This window comes from Salvia splendens, chromosome 1 (genome assembly GCF_004379255.2).
Source record: "Salvia splendens isolate huo1 chromosome 1, SspV2, whole genome shotgun sequence".
In the NCBI taxonomy this organism is placed as follows: domain Eukaryota; kingdom Viridiplantae; phylum Streptophyta; class Magnoliopsida; order Lamiales; family Lamiaceae; genus Salvia; species Salvia splendens.
The window spans coordinates 9,394,589-9,421,257 of NC_056032.1; the positions used below are offsets into that span (position 1 = coordinate 9,394,589).

At 37.4% G+C, this 26,669-nt stretch overlaps 1 protein-coding gene across 1 annotated transcript; it reads left to right on the forward strand.

Annotated features, from left to right (window-relative positions):
• The first annotated feature begins 12,120 nt into the window (after positions 1–12,120).
• Positions 12,121–15,708, forward strand: LOC121741315 (receptor protein kinase TMK1-like). The gene is made up of 3 exons (XM_042134038.1): positions 12,121–12,374; positions 12,457–14,905; positions 14,993–15,708. Exons 2-3 carry the CDS (start codon positions 12,493–12,495, stop codon positions 15,502–15,504), a joined length of 2,925 nt encoding a protein of 974 aa, XP_041989972.1. The 5' UTR covers positions 12,121–12,374; positions 12,457–12,492; the 3' UTR covers positions 15,505–15,708.
• The last annotated feature ends 10,961 nt before the right edge of the window (positions 15,709–26,669 follow it).

A 26,669-nucleotide genomic window follows, 5' to 3' on the forward strand; every position in this document is an offset into this window, starting at 1 on the left:
TTTCCTTTCCTGCTTTATTCTTCCTTTACTTAACTCATTTAGCACAATTTTTCTTAATCTTCGTTCCGAAAAGAAATGCCTCAACTACTATTGAACGAAGGGAGTACAGGACAACCAAGTGTATATACAAGATTAAAAATAATCTGTAAATTAAAAACAGAAATACTGTAGAATAGCCGATTAGAGTAAGGTAGATAGTAGGATGATTAATAGTACTAATATTTAACATGGATTGGATGGTGAATGATTAATTTAATTTGGTTGACAACAATGACAAGAGGAGAGGTAGAGTGGAAAGTTTTGGAAATAGGTTTCGGCGCCAACTCAGTATTTATTATGGAGCCATAAATGATCACTTATGCACTAGGGACACAAAATTATCACTAATAAAGTTTCATTCTAATAAAACTTCAAGCCAAATTATAAAATGTGACAATTCAAAAGTGAGATGTTTAAATTCCAAAAATAAACGTCACCCTCTTTAGAATTAATAGGGAGATGAAGAACCATGGAGTATTATTAATTGCATTTTAAGTCACCATATATAGTCCAAAGGTCAAAAATGGGACATTCATAATCATAATGAGACATCGATTCGGTCAGCACTCAAGGCAGAATTGTTGGTCAATTGCAAAATGATGCGCCATGTACTCATTCCTGTGACAATTGTCACGTTTAAAAAGTGAAGTTATAATTGTAAATTTAAGCAGAGATAGATGAGATGAAATGCTATTGAAAATAGAAGCTACAATTTCGGTAGTAAGAAATGTCGGCAGCTCTGTTATTGAGGCTTGATTTACGCTGTTGCTTTCGTCATTAAGTACTAAGCAAGTAATTAAGAATCGGATGATCAATCATTTTCGTGTCCCCACCATGAAAAATGTCGGATCATTGTTTTACCATAGAAAAAAGACTAAGGGCATTAGCAATGGGGCGCCCTATGACGCGCCACGTCAGCAGTTTTATCCTCCTACCTCCCCACCTGCAGTGCGGCGCCCTATGGCGCGCCACGTCATCATTTTTTTAATATTTACAAAATCCATATGAATTTTAAAAAATAATACATTAAAATACGAATTTCAAAAACTGAATTTCATTTAATAAAAATTAATACATTACAATGAGAATTAAAAAAAACGCAAACTCAGCGACGGCGGTTACGAGCCCACACTTCTTCAATCATGTCGCTCATGAGCTGCGCATGCTCCTGTTGGTTGCGCATTGAGGCCTGTCTAGATAGAACCTCTTCGAAGCCTAACGGTAACCCTCTATCGGGTGTGTCGGTCGATGTGCCGGAAGAGCTAGATGCACGGTCGTCTTCATTCCCGTCGGTGATGCTTCCGCCTTCACTCTCGACTATCATGTTGTGCATGATTATGCACGCATATATGACATCGGCGATGACTTCCTTGTACCAGAAACGAGCTGGCCCTTTCACAATTGCCCACCGTGATTGGAGCACCCCAAATGCCCGCTCGACATCCTTTCGCGCCGCCTCCTGCTTTTGCGCAAATAAAACCCTCTTCTCACCAATTGGGCAGCTGACCGTCTTTAGGAAAACTGGCCACCGTGGGTAGATGCCATCGGCCAAGTAGTACCCCATATGGTATTGGCGTCTGTTGGCAGTGAACTCGATGGTCGGGTCGTTGTCGTTACATTGGTCGGTGAAGAGGGTGGACGAGTTGAGGACGTTGATGTCGTTGTTCGACCCGGCTACGCCGAAGTAAGCATGCCAGATCCAGAGCCGATGGTCAGCGACTGCTTCGAGGATCATCGTTGGGTGACTGCCCTTGTATCCACTTGTGAATTGGCCTCTCCACGCCGTCGGACAATTCTTCCACTCCCAGTGCATACAGTCGATGCTCTCGAGCATCCCGGGAAACCCGTGCGCCCCCTAGTGCATCTGCATCAGACCCTGGCAATCAGTGGCTGTCGGCTTGCGCAAATATGTGTCGCCATAGGCCTCTACTATCCCCCGACAAAAGCTCTTCAGACACTCGCGGCCTGTAGTATCCCCACAGTGGAGGTACTCGTCAAAAAGGTCCGCCGTGGTGCCGTATGCCAACTGACGAATAGCAGTCGTGCACTTTTGCAATGGTGTAAGGCCGGGTTTCCTGATGCCGTCCTCCCGAAACGTGAAGTATTCATCACATGAAGACAATGTATGAACAATGCTGAGAAAAAGGTACCTCGACATTCTAAACCGGCGGCGGAAAACAGTCGGGCCCCATCGCGGTTGATCGGCAAAATAGTCTTCAACCAGACGTCTGTGAGCTTCCTGGTGGTCGCGTCGGACATACGACCTATGTCGAATAGGCCAATGGACTTGCTCAGCCGCCGCGGCCGCCGCCTCCTTCTCGCGCTGCATTTGCGCATAGCATGCCGCCATGGCCTCTTCAACGGCTGCATCTAATGCTTCGTCAAGCGAACCACCGGATTCAGACGAACTAGAACTATTGATGTCGTCGCCGAGATTCATGTTGGTTGGATGTAGAGAGAGAATATGTAAAGAGATAGTCGATATGTTCGTATGCACAACTGAATGAGAAACGAGATTTAAATAGAAAATCAAAACCGCGTGCCATCGTCCGCGTCGATCGTCCGCGACCTCCACAATGGGGCGGACGATGGCGCGGACGATGACCATCGTCCGCGGCCATCGTCCGCGACAGCCGCAATGGGGCGGACGATGGCGCGGCCGATGGCCATCGTCCGCACTATCCTCCGCGACCGAAGTATAGGGCGCGACTATCGTCCGCGCCCTATGGCACGCACGATGGATGGCGCGCCCATTGCGGATGCTCTAAGGAGGAGTATTTCTGAACACAGACCATCACCTCTACAGCTCTACTCGTTCATCTCAATTGGCAGGGTCGTGCTCTTTAATTTCTAAACTAGCTAATTCATTTGTTTAACAATTTAGTTATCAAGTTCTCCTACTTTAAATTATTTCTTTTAGTTAACATCTATAGAGTCCTCAAATGTTACTCCATCAGTTATGCAGAGAAACATTCTTTTAGCATGAAACATTATTATATATATGGGAGCGTTATTCTCCTATTCATCCCTTAGATCCTTTATTCTTCTTAATATGAGCCGTTAGATCTCATTCATCAACGGTCCAGATGATCTACATTATTACACTATTATGGTGCATTATTAGTCGGTGTGCATTATTCAACTGAAAATCTGCATTATTACACTATAATGGTGCATTATTAGTCGGTGTGCATTATTTAACCAAAAATCTGCATTATTAAATGACACGTGGCACTAATCTAACCGTCAGATGACAAAATCGTGGGGCTGAGATCAAGAAGGATAAAGGAGAAAATATGCAAAAAGGAAATGAATACATCCCTATATATATATATATATATATATATATATCTATATCTATATATATATATAGAGTTTTGATCCATGCAAAATCATTCTTAATACAAAAATGCAGAACCAAGCATACAAAAGTCATTTTTAGGTCATTGTAAGCTTATTTTTATGTCATTATAGTAAGGATGACATGAAATGATCTTAACATGACCTCAAACCCAAAGTTTATAATATGACCTAAAATTGCTTTACAATGACACTCCGTGTTTTTGTTTAATTATTGACCATTGGATTGTCAAATCTCATGGTCAGGATTTGGTCTGGATTTTGTATTGAGATCAAGTTTTGTATTGATCATTTTCCTATATATATATATATATGGATGTATTCATTTCCTTTTCCCATATTTCCTCCTATTTCCTTCTTGATCTTAGCCGTTGATTTCCTATATCCAATGGCTTAAATTAGTGGGTTTATTCAATTAATTTAATGATTAAAAAAATGAAAAGGGCTTAATTGGTAATCATATTTTTGTTGGTTTTGGCAACTTCCTTAATTTACTCCTATGAAGATCTTCACGGTTATTCTCCCATGCCACACGCTCCAGACGTTAATTTCTCCATTCTCCCTCGCTGCAATTGATTTTTTCGCCTCCGGCACTCTTTGCAATTATCGGTTCTCCGTTCACGTTTCGTCATTGTTACTATCGTTTGTTGCCGGCGTTGTAGAGATCGGTGTTCTCTCAATAATGGAAGAAGGTATTTAAATGGCGTCTCAACACTATTCCTCCTCTCCTCTTTCACAAATCCTTCCGTGATAATTTATCCCGTATAGTTATAGACCACTCCACGATAGAGACTACGCTTAAACCGACGCACGATGGCTTCGTCAAGGACCTCGATAGCGTCGATTTCTCCCAGAAGGTTTCTGCTGTTTTCTTCGTCGCAACGGTCATAATCTGCACAGTCGCGGGTGCAATTGCTACTGCAAACGCCAATCCCAGGTGGGCATGGGCGGCTGTGGCTGGGGTCGCGACAACTACCGACAAGGGGATGTTGCCGGATAATCTCCCTGTAGTAGTCAATGTATATTTTGTATAGTATAATGCGTAGTTTAGTTTCTGTAATGCATTATTTGTGATATGTAATGAACATTTATCCTGACCCGTTTAATTTAAGTTGTGTCGTGTGTCTTTTGTTTGGCGCACATTTCTTATTTTCCCCAAGGGTTTAACAAGCCTACGGGCTATGGTGTAGTATGTTCCTAGTCTTAAAAACGTTGTCCAAATACACGAGCTGCAGTAATTCGTCTGGGGTTGCACATTCATAGGGCTTAGGAATTTTTTAAAACTGATATACATAATGTACATTTTGTATAGTATAATGCGTAGTTTAGTTTTTGTAATGCATTATTTGTGATTTGTAATGAACATTTATCCTGACCCGTTTATTTTAAGTTGAGCCGTGTGTCGTTGTTTGGCGCACGTTTATTATTTTCCCTAAGGGGTTAACAAGTCTAGGGGCTAGGGTGTAGTATTTTCTAGGTCTAAAAAACATTGTCCAAATACACGAGCTGTAGTAATTCGTGTGGGGTTGCACATTCATAGCGCGTAGGTATTTTTTTAAAACTGATGTACATAATGTACATTTTGTATAGTATAATGCGTAATTTAGTTTCTGTAATGCATTATTTGTGAAATGTAATGAACATTTATCCTGACTCGTTTAATTTAAGTTGTGTCGCGTGTCGTTGTTTGGCGCACGTTGCTTGTTTTCCCTAAGGGTTTAACAAGCCTAGAGGCTAGGGTGTAGTATGTACACATTAATAACAGCATTAACAAAGACCACGAGGTTGAGTTATAAAATGGGTCACATTGATAATGCAAAAATAATTGACAAACAATGCAAAATAATTGACAAACAATGCATCTCATAACATAAATAATATAAATTTTTAGTTGACTACGCATATTGATAATTAACTAAGTTAATGTCCAAAGTTAAAAAGAACTTTAAAAACTAAAACCACACGACCGATAATGACAAAAACAACAACGCACTCATATACACAATAATTCTAATAATGCCTAATACATTGCAAATAATGACAACTACTTGATACATAGTACACAGCCTTAATCAACTAATGCACCCATTCATACTCCACCGAGTTAATCTCCCTTAATTTTTTCGCAAGAGCTACAGGAATTACGTTGTCGACCGCATCGTCGATGTCGAGTCTTAGCTGCTTCTCTGATATGGACCAAACAACATAAACATCAGAAATTATCATTAAAACAAAATACAACATGATATGAGCTTTATAACGAACAATACTAATGACAGCAAACACTTTTGACTTCAAATAATCTGTACTTTGAAGTTATCTGAAATAATTCACACATACACACAATAGTCTTCCTAATGAATACTATTCTGTAAGTAATGAATAAAACTTGACCAATAATGCGCAAGACACATCAAATAAAGCACTTATTTAGATTACATTAAATAATGGACCATTTTAATCAACAAATGGCCACTTTGAATCTTATCTGAGTCTATTAACAAATACAAACACTACCTCTGATTATGCTTAATATACTCCCAATATCCACAAAAATCTGCTTCACAATGTAATCTACACTGAGTTGATTAACTCATATACAAATTACCTCTCAAAATGCATAATATACTTCAAATAATGTAAATAACATGCTATATAATGCACTGGCTAAACCAAATAATGCACATATGTATTGCATAATTTACTGCACATAATGAATACCACTCATATAATGCACAATATACTCCAAAAAATGCACTATTGCAGATTCACAATGCAGTGCCCACAAAAAATAATAAACATATTTCATCCTAACTGAGTAGATATTACAACAGACCCAATACCCTTAGTAATGCATAATTTAGTAAACATAATGCATAAATTATGTTCCATAATGCACAGTCTAAACTAAAAAATGCACATATGTACTCTTTCGTGAGTTTAGTCAGTAAAACACACAACACCCTTCATATTGCATAATTTACTGTACATAATGACAGTATCAGTTTAGACATAATGCACTAATCAAACCAAATAATATATATATGTAAGCTTCACTGATTTGTGTAAACACTACACGCAATACCCATAAATTGCATCATATACTGCAGATTATGTCAATAAATTTCTACGTAATGCATTACATATACAAAATAAAGCACATACAAATATTTAACAAACTAATTTTCCTCAAAACAAATACAGAACCTGGTACATTACGTACATTTTTAAACAAATAATGCATTCAAGATCAAAAACACTGTGATTTTTAGAATGGCTGATGCCCAATAAACAGACATGCAAATACCCTTCCACAGAATCAACATATATGATATCGAATTGCAGGTTTAGCGACAAAAATATACTTGCATCTTGTGATGGTTGTGAGGTCGGACGTCCTGGCTTAGACATTTTTGATCTATCAGAAAAAAAAACATATAAGATACACGAATCCATGATTTTACACCCAAAACATTGCCTACCCGTCGGATACAGAGAAAACCATGAACAAACAACTCCTTATTTCTAATTTACAAAAGACGCGACATATTTGAAGTTCGAATTTATACTTTTTCATATATACAAAATCAGTACAACGAATTCCGGGAATCCCTTTTCAAACATACCTAGGTGAATGTTCGATGTTGGGTGGTGCCGAAATCTTAGACGACTGTCGTCAATTTTGTAAAATCCTTCTGAATTCTCAAAACGGCAGATGGATCTAGAGTTTTTACGAGTGGAGAAAGTGGAGAGAGTGGAGAGGGATGAGAGAGTATTGAATGAGAGTGAATGAAAGACGGAAGGTTTCAAATCCCTTCAAAATCGGACTTGCCAAACTCTGGCGGTTCACCTTAAATCTGAGTTGACTATATTACCCTCATAATGCATAAAGATAAGCTGTATAATGCAACGCGGAGGCAAAATCATAGAATCAATCTGGGCCGTTGATGGATAAGATCTAACGACTACTAATAAGAAGAACAAAGGATCTTAGGGATGAATAGGAGAATAATGCTCATATATATATATATATATATATATATATATATATATATATATATATATATATATATATGATTTTGATCAAAACAAGAATGGCTTTAAATAAAGAATTACAGGCTAAATGTGATCCTTAGGATTTGGCGAGATCATCTTGAGATTAAAAGATCTAATGGCTCAATTAATTCCCTAAATCTTACTCCCTCCGTCCCGCACTACTCGCACCTTTCCTTTTGGGCACGGAGATTAAGGAATGAGTGATAGACAAAGTCAACAATTACGGCTGTAGGTATAAATTGTTACTAAAAATGGAAAGAGTGCAAATAACTTGGGACGCCCAGAAGGGAAATAAGTGCAAGTAGTGCGGGACGGAGGGAGTATTATTTTATTCACTAAAAATCCAATAAGGCTACTAATGTCATTAGCTACGTCTCGATTGTTATGGCAACTCCTATAATCTTGTTATTTCTCTTTCCACTAACAAATCATATGCGTGAATTATGAGTTAATATTCCTCAACTTCATCTCCTTCGTATCTTCATCTTCTTCAACCAATGTACCATTAATCTTTCATTATACTTTTTTCCATGAAGATTTATTATTTGTGATTAAGTAGTTGCCAGAATATTCGATTTGTTAATATCCATAATCAATCTCTCGTCGCATCTTTCTGTATCCTTCATCGGTAATTTTTTCTCAAGATCCAATATAACTGTAAGTTAATACTTCGTACCATTGCTCTCTCATCTCCTTATTCACTTCATCAGTTTGTTATCATTTTGTAATCTATAAATTCCGTTTTGTAATTTTCATCGATTTTGTTTCATTATTTGATAACTCTCATTTGTCGGTTTTTTTTTTTGGCATAGATTTTTGTACCTTCTTTTTGCTAGATCCAATATATACTATAAGTTCATCTCCTTTTTTTCAATTCAGCCGGCGGTTAATATATAACCCAGAGTTTTAGTTTCTGAATTTTCATTGATTTTATTTCATGTTTTGATTACAAAATCTGTTGTTTATGTCTTTGTATAGATTCTCGTTTCTTCACTCCAAAAATGGAATCTGAAACACCTTCTACTTCGCATGTAGATAATCAAGCATCCTACGATGACATTATTGAGAATACAGGTTATGATTTTAATTAATATAATATTGCGTTAGTATGATTAATTTTCGTAGTCAGTCTGCATAATTTCTTCATAACAGTTTCTGTGACTGTAATTTTGTTGTTATGCTCCGATTCTGAATTAGTCAGTGTCCATAAATGTTTTCGAAGGTACTATGTATGACTTAACTATAGGTTTAGTATGACATATAATTGTTATGACCTCAGTCCGCATTTAGCATGACCTAATGTTATGAACACTTATTTGTGTACTTGTTCTTTTTTAACTTTTAGTACTGTTACAACCATGACTTATTAATAGTATTATTATGACATGATTTCGTATGACCTTAATTCGCACTAAGCATGACATACCGTTATTAGCACTTTTTTTTCAACTTTTAGTACTGTTACAACCATGACTTATTATTAGTATTATTATGACATGATTTCGTATGGCCTTAATTCGCACTAAGCATGACATACCGTTATTATCACTTATTAGAAACAAATTGAGGAATTTTATGGGGCAGAGGCACCCCAGGAAGTAGTTGTTCAACCACCTGAAGTCGTCAGCACGAAGGGATCTGGTAGTAGACTCATCTCAAGAGTGGAGAAGGCTTTGAAACTTAAGAGCAAGCCTTTGCGTCAATGTAAGAAATGTCAGGAGTGTGGTCACCACGATTCAAGGAATTGCGACAAATTCAAAGAAAAAGAAAAGCGGCGGTCTAGAAAAAATTCTAAAGTTTGATACCATGTATTCTTTTTTTTGAAGTAACGTTAGTTGAATTTTTTTTTTGGACTCCATTTTATTTGCAATGTCAGGTTGTTTGAAATTACTCAGTTTGTTCAGTTTTGTATGAGGCATTCTAGTACTCAGTAGTTTTATGTCATGACTTGAATATTGGATTATTATGACCCAATTTACCCATACGTTTCCATGACTCAAATATTCGTTTATTATGTCCCAAAAGAACTGATGATGTTTGGGTTGTTGTTTGTGTATTCTGCGTTCGTAATACTTTTGTGTTTATTTTGATATGATAAAAACATGAGAATAATTGTGTATTTTACTGCAGTTTGTTTGATATGAACATTTCGATCAGAATTGTATAAGACATTCTGGTACTCAGTAATTTTATGTCATGACTCGAATGTTGGTTTATTATGACACAAATTAACCATACGATGCTATGACTCATATATTCATTTATTATGACCCAATGTATTGAGTAATTATCATCACACGGTATTTCGTCGCCAGGAAACAAGAGGAAAGCATTACAAGGTGTTTCGGAGTACAGTTTTACTCAAACTACTAATTTTATTATTCAAAAGTCCGATATTACGTCATTTTAAGTGCAATTTTCTGTCAAATGACTGAAAATGGATGGAGAAAAGGAATAGGTGTAGTTTGGGTCATTGTTGTTGTATTGTTGGGTCATATCATCGTACGGTTAATCTTTAAATTTGTAAATATCAGCATAATAATTGTACATACGACTTTTTGACTGCTCTGTTTTTTACTAATTGGTACAATGCAGCATCAGCTGGATTACCAGTACATAGAGACTCCAAAAATTAATACAGATGAAATAATATATAGTAACAATAACAGACATATATAAAACATGGTCAAAACCAGAATTACAAGGTCTAAACATCGTTTAATTAAAATAGTGGTAATCTATAAAGAAATGGACAACATTTTTCAGTAGTTTTAGATATGACTAACTATAGATTAAGATCCGTAGTTTGCTATCATCTTTTCTACGTTGATCTTTTTTTCTTGCTCTCCTTTGCATAGTGTTTGGATGCCACCTCTTTATTCAATAATACGCTATGATTATTCCATGCATAAAAACGAGGTTAATACTGCGGCATACTCGTCATTAAACAACAATTGTGTAGTTGAGATACAATCACAATCATATCAAGTTATGATTAACCTGGTTTTGGGTCATGGATATCACATCCAGAAAACAGAGGTACAGAAGGTAAATACAAATATGTTTAACCTGGTTTTGGGTCATGGATACCAAATCCAGAAGTGTTTAGAGTCGAACTTTTAAATATTGATTATGAAAAAACCTCCGAACAAAAAACGAAGTGCCCAAAAACAATTAAAACTTCATTCCTTCAAAAAATAACCCAGACAATGTAGTCGACATACCTTTCTGGTCTTTCAGTTTTGGTTGTGCCTTCTTCTTCTCAGTAATTCGTTGATACACTAGGTTACAGCCAACCAATTGAAGTGAAATTTGGGTCAGATTTGAGTTGAGTTTCAGTCAAATTGTATTTAAAAACTTACAAACCTTTTCCGTCATGTGTCGCGGTTCCAGAAGATCTTGTGTTCACCATGGTTGAAGAAGACGCTCCACAAATCGTGCTTGTCAAGTAGAGGTTTGAAATCGATTTTGTAGGTTTTAGTCGATTCCTTCATCGCCGATAATATAGTTAGGGTTTTTAGTCGATTTGGGAGCTTTTTAGTCAATTTTGTAGGTTTTGAGGAATTTGTGATGAATTTTTGGTGAGAGAGAGGAATTGAATGGCGCGGGAACCGAAGAATCAACTTATTAGCGTGTGGAGTAATGATCCCAATTAATCCGCTCTTAAAAAACGGAAGGACGGTTCATTATATTTTCTATCCCTAAATTACCCTTATCATGACACATTGTTCTTATTATGACCCACGGAAAACGTTTAACAATCCAGATCGTGGCCATTCATCTCCAGATCTAGCGGTCCATATATGGTCTATATTTCTATACTTAGGACTTCTTTTGATAGATGAAAATCATATATATATATATATATAAAAGAATATAGTACAAAAACATATTATTTTTAAGTGTGACTTCCAAAATAAATAGTGAGATAGTATAAGTGGGAAGAAGAGAATATTTATTTACAAAATTCTTCATTTCTATATAATTAGACAAGTAAGCTTCCTATCTATGTAGACTAACTAACATTTTATTGCATTCGTAATTCCCTTCTACTAAAATACATGTATAGTTCTATCTTTGTGAGAAACAAAACTTACATAAAATTTTAATTAAATTTTTGTAATAGAAAATAAGAAAAGCGAATGAAGAGCACAAGAGAAGCAAAGTACTTATAACAATTATGGTTAGAAAAGGGAAAGGTAGAAGACATGAATGCCCCGTGAATTGAGATTATTTCTAAAGTTGCCTGAAATTTCTACTCCCGCGATTTCTGTCGAACTAACTGCTGCATTTATTATTCTGATATCCTTTTACCTTAAGGTTTACTTATTTCGGAATGTTTTACTGTCTTAATTAAAATACTCCTTAGGCAAATATGGGAAATAATCTAAGCAATATTTATAGTAATCTTTATTTTTGGTAACCGTTTTGGAACTGTGAGTTAACACCAATCTTTATTTTGTAGCGATTGGTATTTTGCATTATTTATTTATTCAGTTTGTATGAATAATATTATACATAAAAGAAGAAGATATTTCCTTGTCCAGCTAATATTGTGACAAATATTAGAAAATCCAAAATAAAGAATGTGACTTTTCCGGTGCACTTAGTTGTTGCTGTAAAGCTTTTGGAGAGGATTGATCATCTCATGCACTAAAATATACCGACATGCAATTCAATAATGTGAGTGAATTCTTACCACAAAAAAAAACAAAAAAGGGAACAGAGGAAAACGAGAGAGTGTGAGACAGAGTAGGGAGTCACTATTTATGACCTTCTACTTGCTTGTCTAGGGTTTGATCCAAATGCATATCACTCAAAACCAAATAGATTGAACAGTAACGTCTTCTGTATCTCTCTCTTCATTCTTGGAGGACAAATTCAGAGCATTCTACTTGAAGAATTTGCATGTAACCAAGGTTTGTACATTTTGGCTTTCAACTCTTTGCTCGTTATCTTTGATTTCTCTCATTGTGGGTGTTTTCTTTTTGTAAATTGAAGATGTGGGCTTGTGTAAAGATCTTGTTTTGATGAAAAATGGAAATGATGTCAAGAAAGTTGAAAATGCACATTCTTGTTGGGTTTTTTGCTTGCATTTTGGCAAGGGTTCACACCCTCACAGACGAAAATGATTTCAAGATTCTGACTGATTTCGTGGATGGCCTCAACAACCCGGAGCTCTTGAAATGGCCAGATAATGGCGATGATCCTTGTGGGCCACCTGCATGGCCTCATTTGGTGTGCTCCAACACCAGAGTCACTCAGATTCAGGTACAAAATCTTGGACTGGAGGGGCCTTTGCCCCCAAATTTTAATCAATTGGAAAAACTCGAGAATCTAGGCCTTCAGAGGAATAAATTGAATGGTGATTTGCCAAGTTTTAGTGGATTATCTAACCTGCAATTTGCATACCTAGATTTCAATGAATTTGAGACAATCCCTCTTGATTTCTTCAATGGACTCACTAGTATTCGTGTGTTGGCTTTGGATAATAATCCCTTTAACAAGAGCTCTGGTTGGAGTATACCTAGTGAATTAGCAGAGTGTTCTCAGTTGGTTAACTTTTCTTGCTCCGGTTGTAATATAGTAGGGCCAGTGCCTGATTTCTTCGGGAAGCTCCCCTCGCTTGATTCGTTGAGGTTGTCGTATAATAGGCTGAGTGGCGGTATACCATCCACTCTTAGTGACTCAATGCTGCAGGTTTTGTGGTTGAATGATCAGGATGGGGATGGCATGACTGGGCCTATTGATGTAATCTCGACTATGGCTGGGCTAACCACGGTCTGGCTCCATGGGAACCGCTTTTCTGGGTCGATCCCGGATGACATCGGTCGTTTGACTTCCTTGAGAGAGCTCAACCTTAACAGGAATCAGCTCGTTGGGCTGATTCCTGCTGGCTTGGCAAATATGGATCTTAAGCTTCTAGATTTGAACAATAACATGTTGATGGGTCCAATTCCAAAGTTTAAATCTGCTAATATGTCGTATGCGTTCAATTCGTTCTGTCAATCTGATCAGGGCAAGCTATGTGCTCCTGAGGTGAATGCCCTTTTGGATTTTCTTCGTGATGTGGATTATCCCGAAAGGCTGGCATCCGAGTGGACAGCGAATGATCCTTGTGCAGGGCCTTGGTGGGGGATCAGTTGTAGTTCGGGGAAGGTTTCTGTTCTGAATTTGCAAAAACTTCGGCTTAATGGTACGGTTAGCCCTTCACTTGGTAACTTGTCTTCACTTCTTGAAGTTCATTTAGAAGGAAATCATCTGCACGGTCGAGTCCCTGCAAGTCTAGCACAGCTGAGATCATTGAGATTGTTAAACTTAAGTGGGAGTAAGTTTGATCCTCCGTTGCCAAGATTTCGTGAGGGTGTGCGCGTGATCATTGATGGCAGTCCACAGCTGCAACCTGCTAAACCGCCCAAGCAGTCCCCCTCACCAATTGCTCAGCCACGCCTTCCCCCTGCTGCGGACCAGGATCCAGGATCTCCGTCTTTTGATCCTTCATCTGGTGATTATCAGCAAACGTCTAAAGATGCTCCACCTTCGTCTGGAAAGTCAAGTGCGGTTGTAAATGAGCCGAAACCTGAGAATTCTACCAAATTAAGAGCAGTGATTATAGCAGTTGCAACTGTAGGCTTGGCTGTTTTGACTCTTCTTGCTGGACTATTTGTCGTCTGGTGTTGTAGCAGAAGAAGAAAGCCGGAAATCCCTGCTTCCGGTTTTGTGGTTTATCCTCAAACTTCACCTGATAGTGGTGACATTGCAAAGATTGCAGTGGTGAACGGCTCTGCTGTGGTGGTTAAAAGTGGCGATGCTGTTGTGAGCAGGACGACCACTGGCGGATTGGACAGTGCTAAGGTGATTGAGGCTGGGAAACTGATGATACCTCTTCAGGAGCTTCGCAAAGCCACCAATGATTTTTCAGTAGACAACGAGCTCGGACATGGAGGTTTTGGGGTGGTTTACAAGGGCACGAGGGACGATGGTACGGTAGTAGCAGTCAAGAGGATGATGGTTGCAACCATGAGTAACAAGGCCTTGGATGAATTCCAATCAGAAATAGCCGTGCTTTCAAATGTTCGCCACCGCCACCTTGTGACCCTCCGAGGATACTCTGTTGAGGGAAATGAGAGGCTTCTAGTATACGAATTTCTGCCTCAGGGTGCTCGTAGTAAGCATCTTTTCCGTTGGAGGGCGCAAGGCTTGGCGCCTTTGCCCTGGAAGACAAGACTTGTCATTGCTCTTGATGTTGCTAGAGGAGTTGAGTATCTTCACAATTTGGCCCAGCACAGCTTCATACACCGTGATCTTAAGTCGTCCAACATTCTCCTTGACAATGATTTTAGAGCAAAAGTGGCTGATTTCGGATTGGTGAAGCTGGCCCCTGACAGAGAGAGCTCTATTCCTACCAAACTTGCTGGAACATTCGGATACCTTGCACCCGAATACGCTGGTAAGGGAAGGATAACCAGGATGTTATAATCGGTAATTGTGTCCTTACCTTACATGTGTTTGCTAATTGTTGTTCGTATATTTCCAGTAACGGGGAAGATTACTACAAAAGTGGACGTGTTCAGCTTTGGCGTGGTGCTGATGGAGCTTCTGACGGGACTAGTGGCTCTTGATGATCAGCGCCCTGAGGAGAATCGTTACTTGGCTGAGTGGTTTTGGCAGATAAAATCGGACAAGGATAGGCTCATTGCCTCCCTCGACCCAGCTCTAGATATAGGAGAGGACATCTACGAGACCATCTACACGGTTGCTGACCTGGCAGGGCACTGCACAGCGAGGGACCCAAACCATCGGCCTGAGATGGGTCACGCTGTGAACGTGCTACAAGCTCAGCTGGTGGAGAAATGGGAACCGTATGAGGAAAGTGATGAGTTTTCGGGCATAAACATGGCGCTGCCTCTTGCGCAGATGCTAAAAGGGTGGCAAGAAGAAGCTGCGGACGGGAAAGATCATAGCGGTGCTAGCCAGGAAAGCAAAGGAAGCATCCCAGCTAAGCCGTCCGGGTTTGCAGACTCCTTCACTTCTGCTGATGCTCGCTAGCTGCACATGATCTTTTTCTTGCAAAATATTTATCTGTTTTTTTTGAATGAGATTGATTTGCGCTTTTGTGATTGCATATGAAGAATACTAGCCACACGTAGTTCATCAAAATGAATTTGCTGTTGTCACTATGTAGATAATACAGAATATGCTGCTTTTCCACTAACTTTTTAATCAGCATCTATACAAATTCTTGATCAAGTATTTATGTCTTTCTAATCATTTTTTCCTATTTTCTTTGTGTGCTTTGAATCAGTTTTCTCTGTTAAAATTAAGATTGAATTAGTACAAAAATTTGCTTCCTTTTCTAGCAAAAAGATTAGTCCTTTGATTAATTGATTTGTGACAGAACATAACCTAATTCAAGGTTCACCATCTTTCAATCCATATTCCATGAATTTTGTGTTGTGCCATAGGCCACTGCATATCTACATGTGATGGTAATATTTAGTGTTGAAAACTAATTGTGCAATGGCGACAATTTAGCCATACATTTGGGATTTGTTTGAAAAATTAATTATGATGTATACAGAGCAAGAGTACAAAACGGAGGAGCATACATAACTCTTGAGCACGTAGAAGTTGGGCATTACACTACTCACGCATTTTTTTAATATTATCCACAACTCTTGAGCACTATGAAATAAATACTTTATTTAACTCTTGAGAACTTGGAAGTTGAGCATTACACTACACACGTATTTTGTAATACTATCTACAACCCTTGACCACTATGAAATAAATACTTTATTTATTCTGTGAATTCCAGGCTATCAACTTCAATTTAATGGTTATATCCAACCATATAGATACAAATCCACTTAAACTTAAATATGACATCAATTACACATTGGGTTCAGAGAATTCGTATCTAAGTTGGTCCTATATACATTTCACTCAACACGATGGAAGAATTTGTCAAAAACTAGAAGAAATTAAATAGAAGTTGAGCATTAAAGAAGCAGTATGAGAAGGTGTGAAAAAGACATGAAAAGATCAGATTTTTAGATTGATAAAAAAAATTAAATGAAATGAAATGAACATCACTTAGGACCAATGTTTTAAAAACCGGACCGGCAAGCGAACCGGCGACATTACTGGTTCACGGTTCAACCGGTCCAACCGGTCGAACCACCGGTCTAACCGTTTTACTGTTGCAAATATATAAAAATATATTAAATTAAGTAAATGATTTACAATTAATAATATATCACAAAACATTAAACCTTATAGATAATTAGTAATGTATAAATATAAATAATATTAAAATTTAGTATATATATTCAGATATATATATATATTTAATATTAGTTAGTCTAGATAAAAAATTTAATATTTCATGTATTAAAATAGATAATGTTTATATTAATTTAAGAAAATTTATTTCATAAAATAATATATAATTAAATACAAATTAAGTACTTATTAATTAGTTTAGATAAGATTATTCATTAATGTCAACAGCTAGGGTATATAAATTAAGTATGTAATATAAAAAATTTATTTATAGTAAATAATGAATCTTATATGGTACTAATAATAATATAGGTGGTAAGTAGAGCATCATTAAAATATAAAGGATGATAATTATATATATTATAATTAACAATTATATTAAAGCATAATAAAATTAAAATGAATTATTAGTTTTTTAGATAAAATTAATGGTTAATGTATAAAAATATTTAATGTTCAAATTGTTCAATGAGTTCATGTGGTGCAGTGGTAGAGGTCTTCTTAACTAGAAGAGAGGTCATGAGTTCAACCTCTACCAACAACAAAATTTTAAAAATTTTGAAAAAAAAAATAGAAAACCGGTTTCCGGTTCAGTTACTTCCTCCAGTGCCAGTGCCCCAACTCCAAAGGGGGCACTGGATGAATATCCTTAATTTTATCAATAAGTAAAGTTCAATTAAAAAAATATATCTGAGAAATATAAAAACAATTATAGGAGAGTGGGCCCTGAGAAGGCCTATACACTACTCTTCCTAACAAGCCATAACATATGTTTGGACATGCCCAATTTCTTTTTTTCTTAAAATGGAGTAATATATTGGGCTTGCCAGAGTATCATATATTTACATGACAATACGTCAATTGCATAGACCAACGTTGTAAATAATAACATCATCTTTCCACCTCATTTTTACATACACTAATTTAGTGCTAAAAGTAATTGCTAATTAAATCTCAATCTTTCGTCGTTATTGCAAATTAGACCTAACTTTTGAATATTTTCCTGCTTAAATTTCTTCGTGACTTCATTTTGCTAATTAGGCTATCCACAATGGGGCGCCCTAAGGCGCTCCCTAAAGCCCCCCTATGCACCGCCACGTCAGCATTTTATTCTCCTGCTCTTCCACTTGCAGTGGGGCGCCCTAAGCATTTTCTTCTATTTAAATAACTACAAAAATTGGGAAAACTTTTATTTCATTTACAAAATTAATAGATTACAATACGGATTACAAAAAAAATTAAATAGACAAATTTTGAATTTAAAAAACAAAAAAAAAACGCGTTGCATCGTCCATGCGGAAGTCCACGCCTCCCGCAGTGGGCGGACGATGATGCGGACGATGTCCTATCGTCCGCGCTTCGTCCGCGGACTAAGCGTCGGGCGCGGACGACGCATCGTCCGTCGTCCGCGGAGCCACAGTGGGCGCGCTATCGTCCGCCCATTGTGGATGGCCTTAGACCTATATTTGGGGTCGAAATTCAAAATTAATAATTGATGACTTTTGAAGTTCATTGTCGTCTTGTCAATTTCATAGACAAACCTCCAACAATTATTAATGGCGACAGAAGTTAACACAACAAATATAAGACGTACGAATAATACAAGATGCAATTATTTATAGATGTAATATATAAGGACAATCATAAAAAAAAATGCTCAATTTTTTTTTAAACTTTCAAATATCAATTTCAAACTCACATAAAAAATTAAAAATCAAATATTATAAACGGAAAGGTTAGACCAGTATTGAAATATTTTTAATGTATAGTCTAATTTGCAGCAATATATAGACTAAAACATGTTTTAAAGCATTTACCTATAAGGCTTACCGACAATAAATTGTAGTCTTACTTTTATATTGTTATTTCTTTGTCAAAGACTAATTAAAGATTTAAAGTTATTGAATCGATCATTAGATTCTTCTAGCTTTACGTACTGGGGCTCTTTTTGCCTCCTAATTATTGACAAAAGAAACATTATCTGAGAAAGGGCAGATTATTTGAGAAATCATCATTCGAAGTAGCTGTTACACTATATAATTATATATGATTAACATGATTAATGATTTGATTCCATGATTAATGATTTGATTCCATGATTAATTAGTGGGGGTGGGGTCCTCAGTCTTGGAGCTAGATACACATATCTTTACCACTATCATTTTATTTTGTTTCTTATTACCCACAAAAGAAATGAGTGATGAATAACTATTTATTACTTGAAGTGCATACAACGCATGCACATGCAGTTATATTGATTAATGGAGTAGTAAATATAGTGTAATTAAGATATAGTGAAAATTGTGGTGTACAATACATACATACATACATAGTAGTTTAGCCAACTAGTTTTGCGGCGTTACAGTTGCGTTGTTTTGCTTTTATAATAGTGACATGTTGAATCACAAGATTTAAACAATCTTTATAATTGTACTAACTTTTGAATATTAATTAGTATATTAATCATCAAATTGGTTAATTGGCAGTTGCTTGTTGCTGCACCTATTTTGCATGATCTATGCTTAAAATTGAGATAGTGAAAGGTATTGGTTGTTGTACGTATTTGTTAGGTTTGGCATAAATTTATAAGTCACTTTTAATCATCCTTAGCAATTACGTACTACCTAACATTTTGAGTAGAAATTGGATATGCATGTTATACATCCATCCGACGAAATAAATAATTGCATTTCGTTGGTTGAACTGAAGTATAAATATCAATAGAATTTATCAAATTATTAATAAAACAAATATCGAAATCATTACTTAATGGCAATTATCTACCACGAGTTAATTATTTAGTCGATAAAAAAGGAGTATTAATATTACTATTTATATAAACGAGTTGGATGGTGGATTCAAACTTGCAACATTTAAACAAAAAAAATGTTGCTGACATATATAATTCAAACCCTTATTGGGGGTAACAAACTGGAACTTTTAGGGGCCCAATTTTGCTTCACTCTTCAGACCTTAACATGCATATTCACATATTCTACTATATTATATCTGGTACAATTCGATGAATTATAAACTGCAGGGATTCGATTAATCAATAATTTAACAGAGGAATTGTGTACAGTCTGCTTCTGCAGTATGTCACAGCAAAAAAAAATTAAAATATGTATCCTGACAATATTTATTTTATAACATAAATTATTAATGAATACCTTTCGTAAGTACATTAATAGTATAGCTTTGAATCATCTTTTATTTTAATATCGCATTTTTTTCTTGAAAGAGTATAAATTATTAATACATAATTGGTAAAGTAAGGAAGAGATATAAAGAAAAAGTGATTGAAGTATTGTTAGTGAAAAATAAGATCCATCTTATAATTAAGAGATAAAAATGTTTCCTTGAATAGAATTGGTCTATTTTTTAGGGACATTCCAAAAATGACAAATATGGTTTATTTTTAAAGGACGGAGGGAGTATTTCATTTCAAAAAAATAATCTTAGTTGTAGAGAACATGCAATGTTCAAAATTAGAAAAGTTGAGAGATAAGGAGAAAAAGTGGTTAAAGTATTTAAAAATAAGCCTCAATTCATTAGAGAGCAAAAATTTATCATAAATAGATAAAGACTAATTAGATAGATGATCCAAATGAAAAAATATGATTATTTTTCATGAACAGATGGTAGTTTTTTGGATGATAAAATAACAAGTCAAGTCCATGAAAAAACATTAGCACTCCTTCTGTTCTTTTATAAACTATTCTTATTTCTTTTTTGGGACGTGTCAATTTCATTTTTTTCAAAAAATTATATAATTACTCTTTCTTGATTTTTGATTTCTTTTATTCTTTCTTTATTTTTTTACTTTATTTTTTCTTTGCTCATTTAATTTATTTTTTACTTAATTCTTTAGATATTATTTTGTAAATTATACAGTAGGTTAAAAAAACGCTTTACTAATTGTAAGATGAGAGTATTTATTTAAATTTTTAATCGTTTAATGAGGATTTGGTTGACCAGAGAAGAGTCAGCGGAGCACGTGTCACGTGCGAATCTCATGTTTGCCAGGGGAGCCACAGCACGTGCTCTTGCTCTGACACCCTAATCCATCCATTAATGCACTATTATTACTCTCATGCATCAATTTTATAGTGTCTCTTCTCAGAGCATCTCCAATGCTGACGGACGTCAAATAGCCGTCAAATAGCCTTCACACTGCCACATCATCAGCACTACAATTCTCCTGCCACATCAGCTTGCCACATCAACTGGACATCAAATAGCCATCAAATAGCCTTCACACTACCTATCCACATCACTAATAACAATTATATAATTTAATTTACACTTGTATCAACATACGGAATTTAAATTACGAGACAAATACGGAAAATTCGAATAATAATATTAAAATTTTTTTATTACATTAATATAAAAAAAAGTACAATAATTAAAAATATTACATTTAAAAAATTACATAAATTTGCATAAAAACTACCGCCTTGCAGTCCTCAGCGCCCACAACTCTTCAACTAAATCATTTTGCAGTCGAATATGAGCCTCCGTCTGACGCATGTCGGCATGTGCTTGGAGGAGGGCTTCTTCATCGTGCGGTACCCCACCTCGTACGTTGGCGGTGATGACGCCGTGGCTTGGACCTGCTTCATTATCGTCGGTGGCCCAATCAGTCAGTTGTACACCTTCATCTTCGACGATCATGGGTCGTTGAAAAGGGGCGACGAGTTGAGGACGTTTAGGTCGTTGTTCGAACCGGCTATCCCAAAATACGCATGCCAAATCCACAACCGGTAATCAGCCACGGCCTCGAGGATCATCGTGGGATTTTTTCCCTTGTAGCCGGTCGTGTAAAACCCCTTCCAGGCAGCGGGACAGTTCTTCCATTCCCAATGCATACAATCTATGCTGCCTAGCATTCCCGGGAACCCGTGCTGATCCCCGTGCATCCGCAGCAAATTCCGGCAATCTTCGGGGGTAGGCTTTCGGAGATACTGATCACCGAATACTTCGATCACGCCCTGGCAGAAATACTTCATACATTCGATGGCAGTCGTCTCACCGATGTGGAGGTATTCGTCCCACATGTCTGCCGCGGTGCCGTAGGCCAACTGCCTGATTGCCGCAGTGCACTTTTGAATAGGGGTGTGGCCGGGTCTGCCAACCGCATCGTGCCTGAAGCGGAAATACAGATATCGCTGCTCCAATTCGTTAACAATACGCATAAATAAGTCCCGCCTCATCCTAAAACGACGCCTGAAATGGTTGGCGTCAAAACGCGGCTCCTCTGCGAAGTAATCTGTGAACAGGCGCTGATGTGCAGCGTCATGATCACGATGCACCACTTGTCGACGGTGGACAACTGGTCGTGGGCGAGGTGCCGCCGGCTGCATATAACTCTGCATCCATCGATCAACCTCACGGCTCGTATAGGCATCAAGCTCTTCGTTCATCATACGCTCGTACTCATCCGCATCCCCACCACTACCACCGGCATTACTCATTTCTTAAATTGATCTTGTACAGAAAGTAAGGTAGAGAGAGAGTACTCGTTAAAACAAGTGGTGCGAATGAAAATGAGGTTCAACGCGCGTATATATAGTGTTTTGCGAAAAAAAAAAAAAAATATTTAAATCCGACGCCGGTTTGGCGCCGATCCGGGAGCCACAATGGCGCCCGTGAGGATCGGCGTGGGAACCGGCGTCAGCGCGGGAATCGGCATGGCGACGCCGATTTTGACGCCGATTTCGCCCACGCCGGTTCCAATGGTTCGGCGTCAAACCGGCGTGGGCGAAAAATCGGCGCTCCGGTGGTGACGCCGACCATTGGAGATGCTCTCAATGTTCTCATCCACTTAAACTGTTGAACACTCACACAGCATTAATTACACATTATGTTACATATACAATCATTGACTGCTAAAATTAAAATAAATACACTTTTAAGTTTTCAGTAATGCTATGCGGCCACAATGTGGCTCGCCACACGGTGGCAGTTTTGTAAATAGTTGAAACAAATAATATTATAAATTAATAGTTCTAGATAGTGCTTAAGTATTTTGACATAATCACCCTTATCCTTCCAATTTGAGAGAATACTCATTTAATTACAAATTTAAATTTGAAAACAATCTCTTTCTATACTAATTACAACTCCATTTCCCAAAAATAATTATTATTGGATCCTTAAAAGGGATGACATCAAAACATGACAATATACTAGTCATATGAAATTTGTAAAATAATACAATAACTTTAAACAATTAAACGTGATATAGTAATTATTAATATTTATTAATGTATTTACTATTGTCATTGACTTTATTATAATAACATTATTTTTTAAATTATCATCCATTTTAAATGTTAAACTTTGTATTATACTTTATATCACTAAATTTATATTAACTTATCATATACTATTAGTATTACGGAGTACTCCTATTATTTAATTATTGGTGCAAAATGTGACACACACTTTAGACCTATACAATTAAAAGAATTTAAATATTTAATTATAATATTATATTATACTACATTTACCTAATATTGTTAATTTTTATTATAAATAAAAATATGAGAACATAAGAGTAATAAGTATAAAGTGTTATCGAAAGTTGAGGAAAATATAGATGGAGAATTAAGGAAGGGGTACATTAGTCTTGAAAAAATTGTACTTTCCAAGTGCATTAAATTTGGTTGAAAAATGTAATTATGGCCGGCCATAATATGGCCATTTAGCATCACTCTTAAGTTTTATCACGAATATATTCGAATTTCGATTTCTCTTGTTTACATATTTCATTATGAATATGTGATATTCTAATTTTGCTATATTGATATTTCATATTGTTATTAATATTAATCGACCATCGAAATGATGTATATTTATATATCAATTTGTATGTATTAATATTTCTCATGGCCTATATTGATATGTGATACGAACCTCTATTATTATTATTATTTAGTTTAGATATTATATGGATTTATCATATTTTTTTCTATATCTTTGTTTTCTTATTCATTAAGTCAGTAGCATTATAAATAGGATAGACTGTTATCTTTTTTATTCATTCAATCAATATATGAAATTATCATTCTTTTGGCTCAATTGAGTAGCAAACAAGAAATATCTCCTAAGGTTGCCGACGAGGCTGATCTCGCGCTCAACCGCTCCTTTTTTGCCGTCCAAGTCACGACCCAACGTTGGGCGCTCGACAACGACGACATCTCGTTTCTTGATTTTGTGTGGAAATCGACGTTAAGGAGGACGGTCCTTAACAACTGGTGCTTTCATCCAGAGCTCAGCATCCTCCGTCTGCGTTCATCCATATCCCCAAATAAATCACCACCATTTCTACCGCAACCACGATTCAGTCCGTCAACATGTCATACGACTACGCCGGCTATTGTCGTCGTCAATACGACCTCCCTCAAGCCACACAGCCATTCCGTCCCTACCAGCCGGCCCAACTTCGCCGTGTAACCAGTTGGGACCCTCCGAGCAGCCGGGTGGAAGTACTCCGCCCGCCGTCGTGGCCTGATCTAGAATCACCCTACGTCGCAAACCACTTGGATACACCTGATCGTCGCCCACGGCCGAGATACCAGGCCATCGGGTGCCGCGATCGCGCGCAAGACGCTTGGCCCCGACACCGCGGTGGCTACGTCGAGGGGGGTGGCCACCTATCTGATCGCGGAGATCATCAGACCCAATTAGGGTTTGATCGCTACCCGACAACCGCAACGCAGTGGCACCGCCCAAAGTGCTGGGACCCACCGGCTCAACAGCAGGACCGCGGCTACCGACCGTTGACCGGCCCCGACGCTCGGAGACGTGCTGGGACCGACCTCGCCCTCGGGGGGAGGTGAGAGCGCGAGTCCAGCCCGCCTCCCACCAGCCCAGCTACTCCACTGAAAAGCCAACGCGGGACCTGTACAGTCAGCCCGCGCGTGTGACCAGTCAAACTCCAGAGCAGCCACGCCTGCCGCTAATACGGGTCTCCCAAGCGGAGAAGTCAGAACGGTCCAGGTTGGGTCTCTGCTGGCACTGTCCCGAGAAATGGGTGGTGGGACATGTGTGTAAACAACGCATTCTCTGTTATGCGGATGATGGGGAGGAGTTTGAGGAGAACATTCAAGATGAGAATTTAGCCGAAGAGAAAACTGATAATACTCTCACGATAGTATTCGGTGATGATGTTCCCCATGACATTACCGATGTTCACAATGATGGCGCTCCTCTTGATGTTCAAAACAACGAGTCCCCTGGAGAGTTCCTCAAGAACAAAGGGATTGTCAAGAACGACAGTGAGCCACCGCAAGTGCTCGTTGGGGTATATGATGAGAAGATTGGTGAAAAGGAGGAGACATTGCTAGAAGATAAAGAGGAGGATGGTTCTATTGGTGAAGTGGAGAAGATAATCGCCTCACTCAATGTTGTTCAAGTGTCATCCAAAAATGTTGTTGGAAATTGTTGGGGCAAGAAAGGAGATGGTGCTTACACCGATTTGCCCGTAATTGCTTGTGTCTATGTGGATTTGATTGTCGGTGATGTTCCAAGTATGAATCATCGATCAACATCGCTCGACAAAGATGCAAGGTTGATCCCTCCGAGTAATGACATGCCATGCTTGGGCATTCTGGGAGGCATGGACAAGCTTTTCGATTTGGCAAGGAATTTTTCCGACAAAGTTGGGTCTCCTTTGTTGATTTTTTATGGAAGTGAAGAAGGGAGACGTTCATCTGTTCGGTGTGTGTTTGATCCAGGAGGAGTTGCCTCGCCGAAGCTTCTGCTTTCAACTCTCCTTTTTGCTTCGTGGTTCCCACCTTGAGTACAAGGTGGGTTTTAACCGTGGGGGAGTTGATACGAACCTCTATTATTATTATTTAGTTTAGATATTATAGGGATTTAGCATATCTTTTTTCTATATCTTTGTTTTCTTATTCATTAAGTGAGTAGCATTATAAATAGGATAGACTGTTATCTTTTTTATTCATTCAATCAATATATGAAATTATCATTCTTTTTGCTCAATTGAGTAGCAAACAAGAAACATCTCCTAAGGTTGCCGACGAGGCTGATCTCGCGCTCAACCGCTCCTTTTTTTGCCGTCCAAGTTACGACCCAACGTTGGACGCTCGACAACGACGACATCTCGTTTCTTGATTTTGTGTGGAAATCGACGTTAAGGAGGACGGTCCTTAACAATATGTCACAGTATATAATGATAAATTAATATTTATGTTAATCAATTTCAATTATATTGATTCCACTTTTAGTATATGGAGTATTTGTGATTTTGACCATATTTTGATATGACTCTAGTGTCTAGTTTTCGATGACGCTAGATGAAAGATTGGTTTGGCGTGCGACAGAAGTCTTGAAAGGAACATAAATAGAAGAAAATAAACCTGAAATGAAACTCTAATTTGGTAAAAAAAAATACAATTAATATCTTGTCATCTACTTATTCTACAAAACAAAATTGTTTAGCTTCCAAATCTTGCAATTTTAGAAATTAATAAGATTCATAATTTTCTTCAGCTCGTTCTTCACAAATCATTACATAAGCCTTCAATCATTGGACTATTGCATGTAATTAAATTAATGCATTTTGAACTATTTAATCCTTCTTCTTAAATGGACATCTTGAAGAATTCTCGAATCAACATTTGTTGAAGTAATTTATTCAATCTGTCTTCGAACTTCTTGGCTAGCTAGGCATCTAGCGACCGATCAATGGGCACCGTAATTTGTGACTCTTCAGTTGCATCACATATGCCAAAAGCTTCTAACTTTAAATCCCTTATGATCAAAGTATTTTGTGTGTATTATATATCGTTTCCATTCAACTTTAATTTGAAACTTTTGAAATGACATAGTTTCAATGGACAATTGGTAACTAAGAGAGATGAATTGATAATGTAAAAAATGAGAAGAGAAAAATGGGT

What these genes read in the sequence shown, in the direction of transcription:
- LOC121741315 (XM_042134038.1), top strand. Translation starts at nt 12,493, where the DNA reads ATGGAAATGATGTCAAGAAAGTTGAAAATGCACATTCTTGTTGGGTTT. An exon ending in CCTTGCACCCGAATACGCTG is followed by an intron (nt 14,906 to 14,992) that starts GTAAGGGAAGGA and finishes GTATATTTCCAG; the next exon opens with TAACGGGGAAGATTACTACA.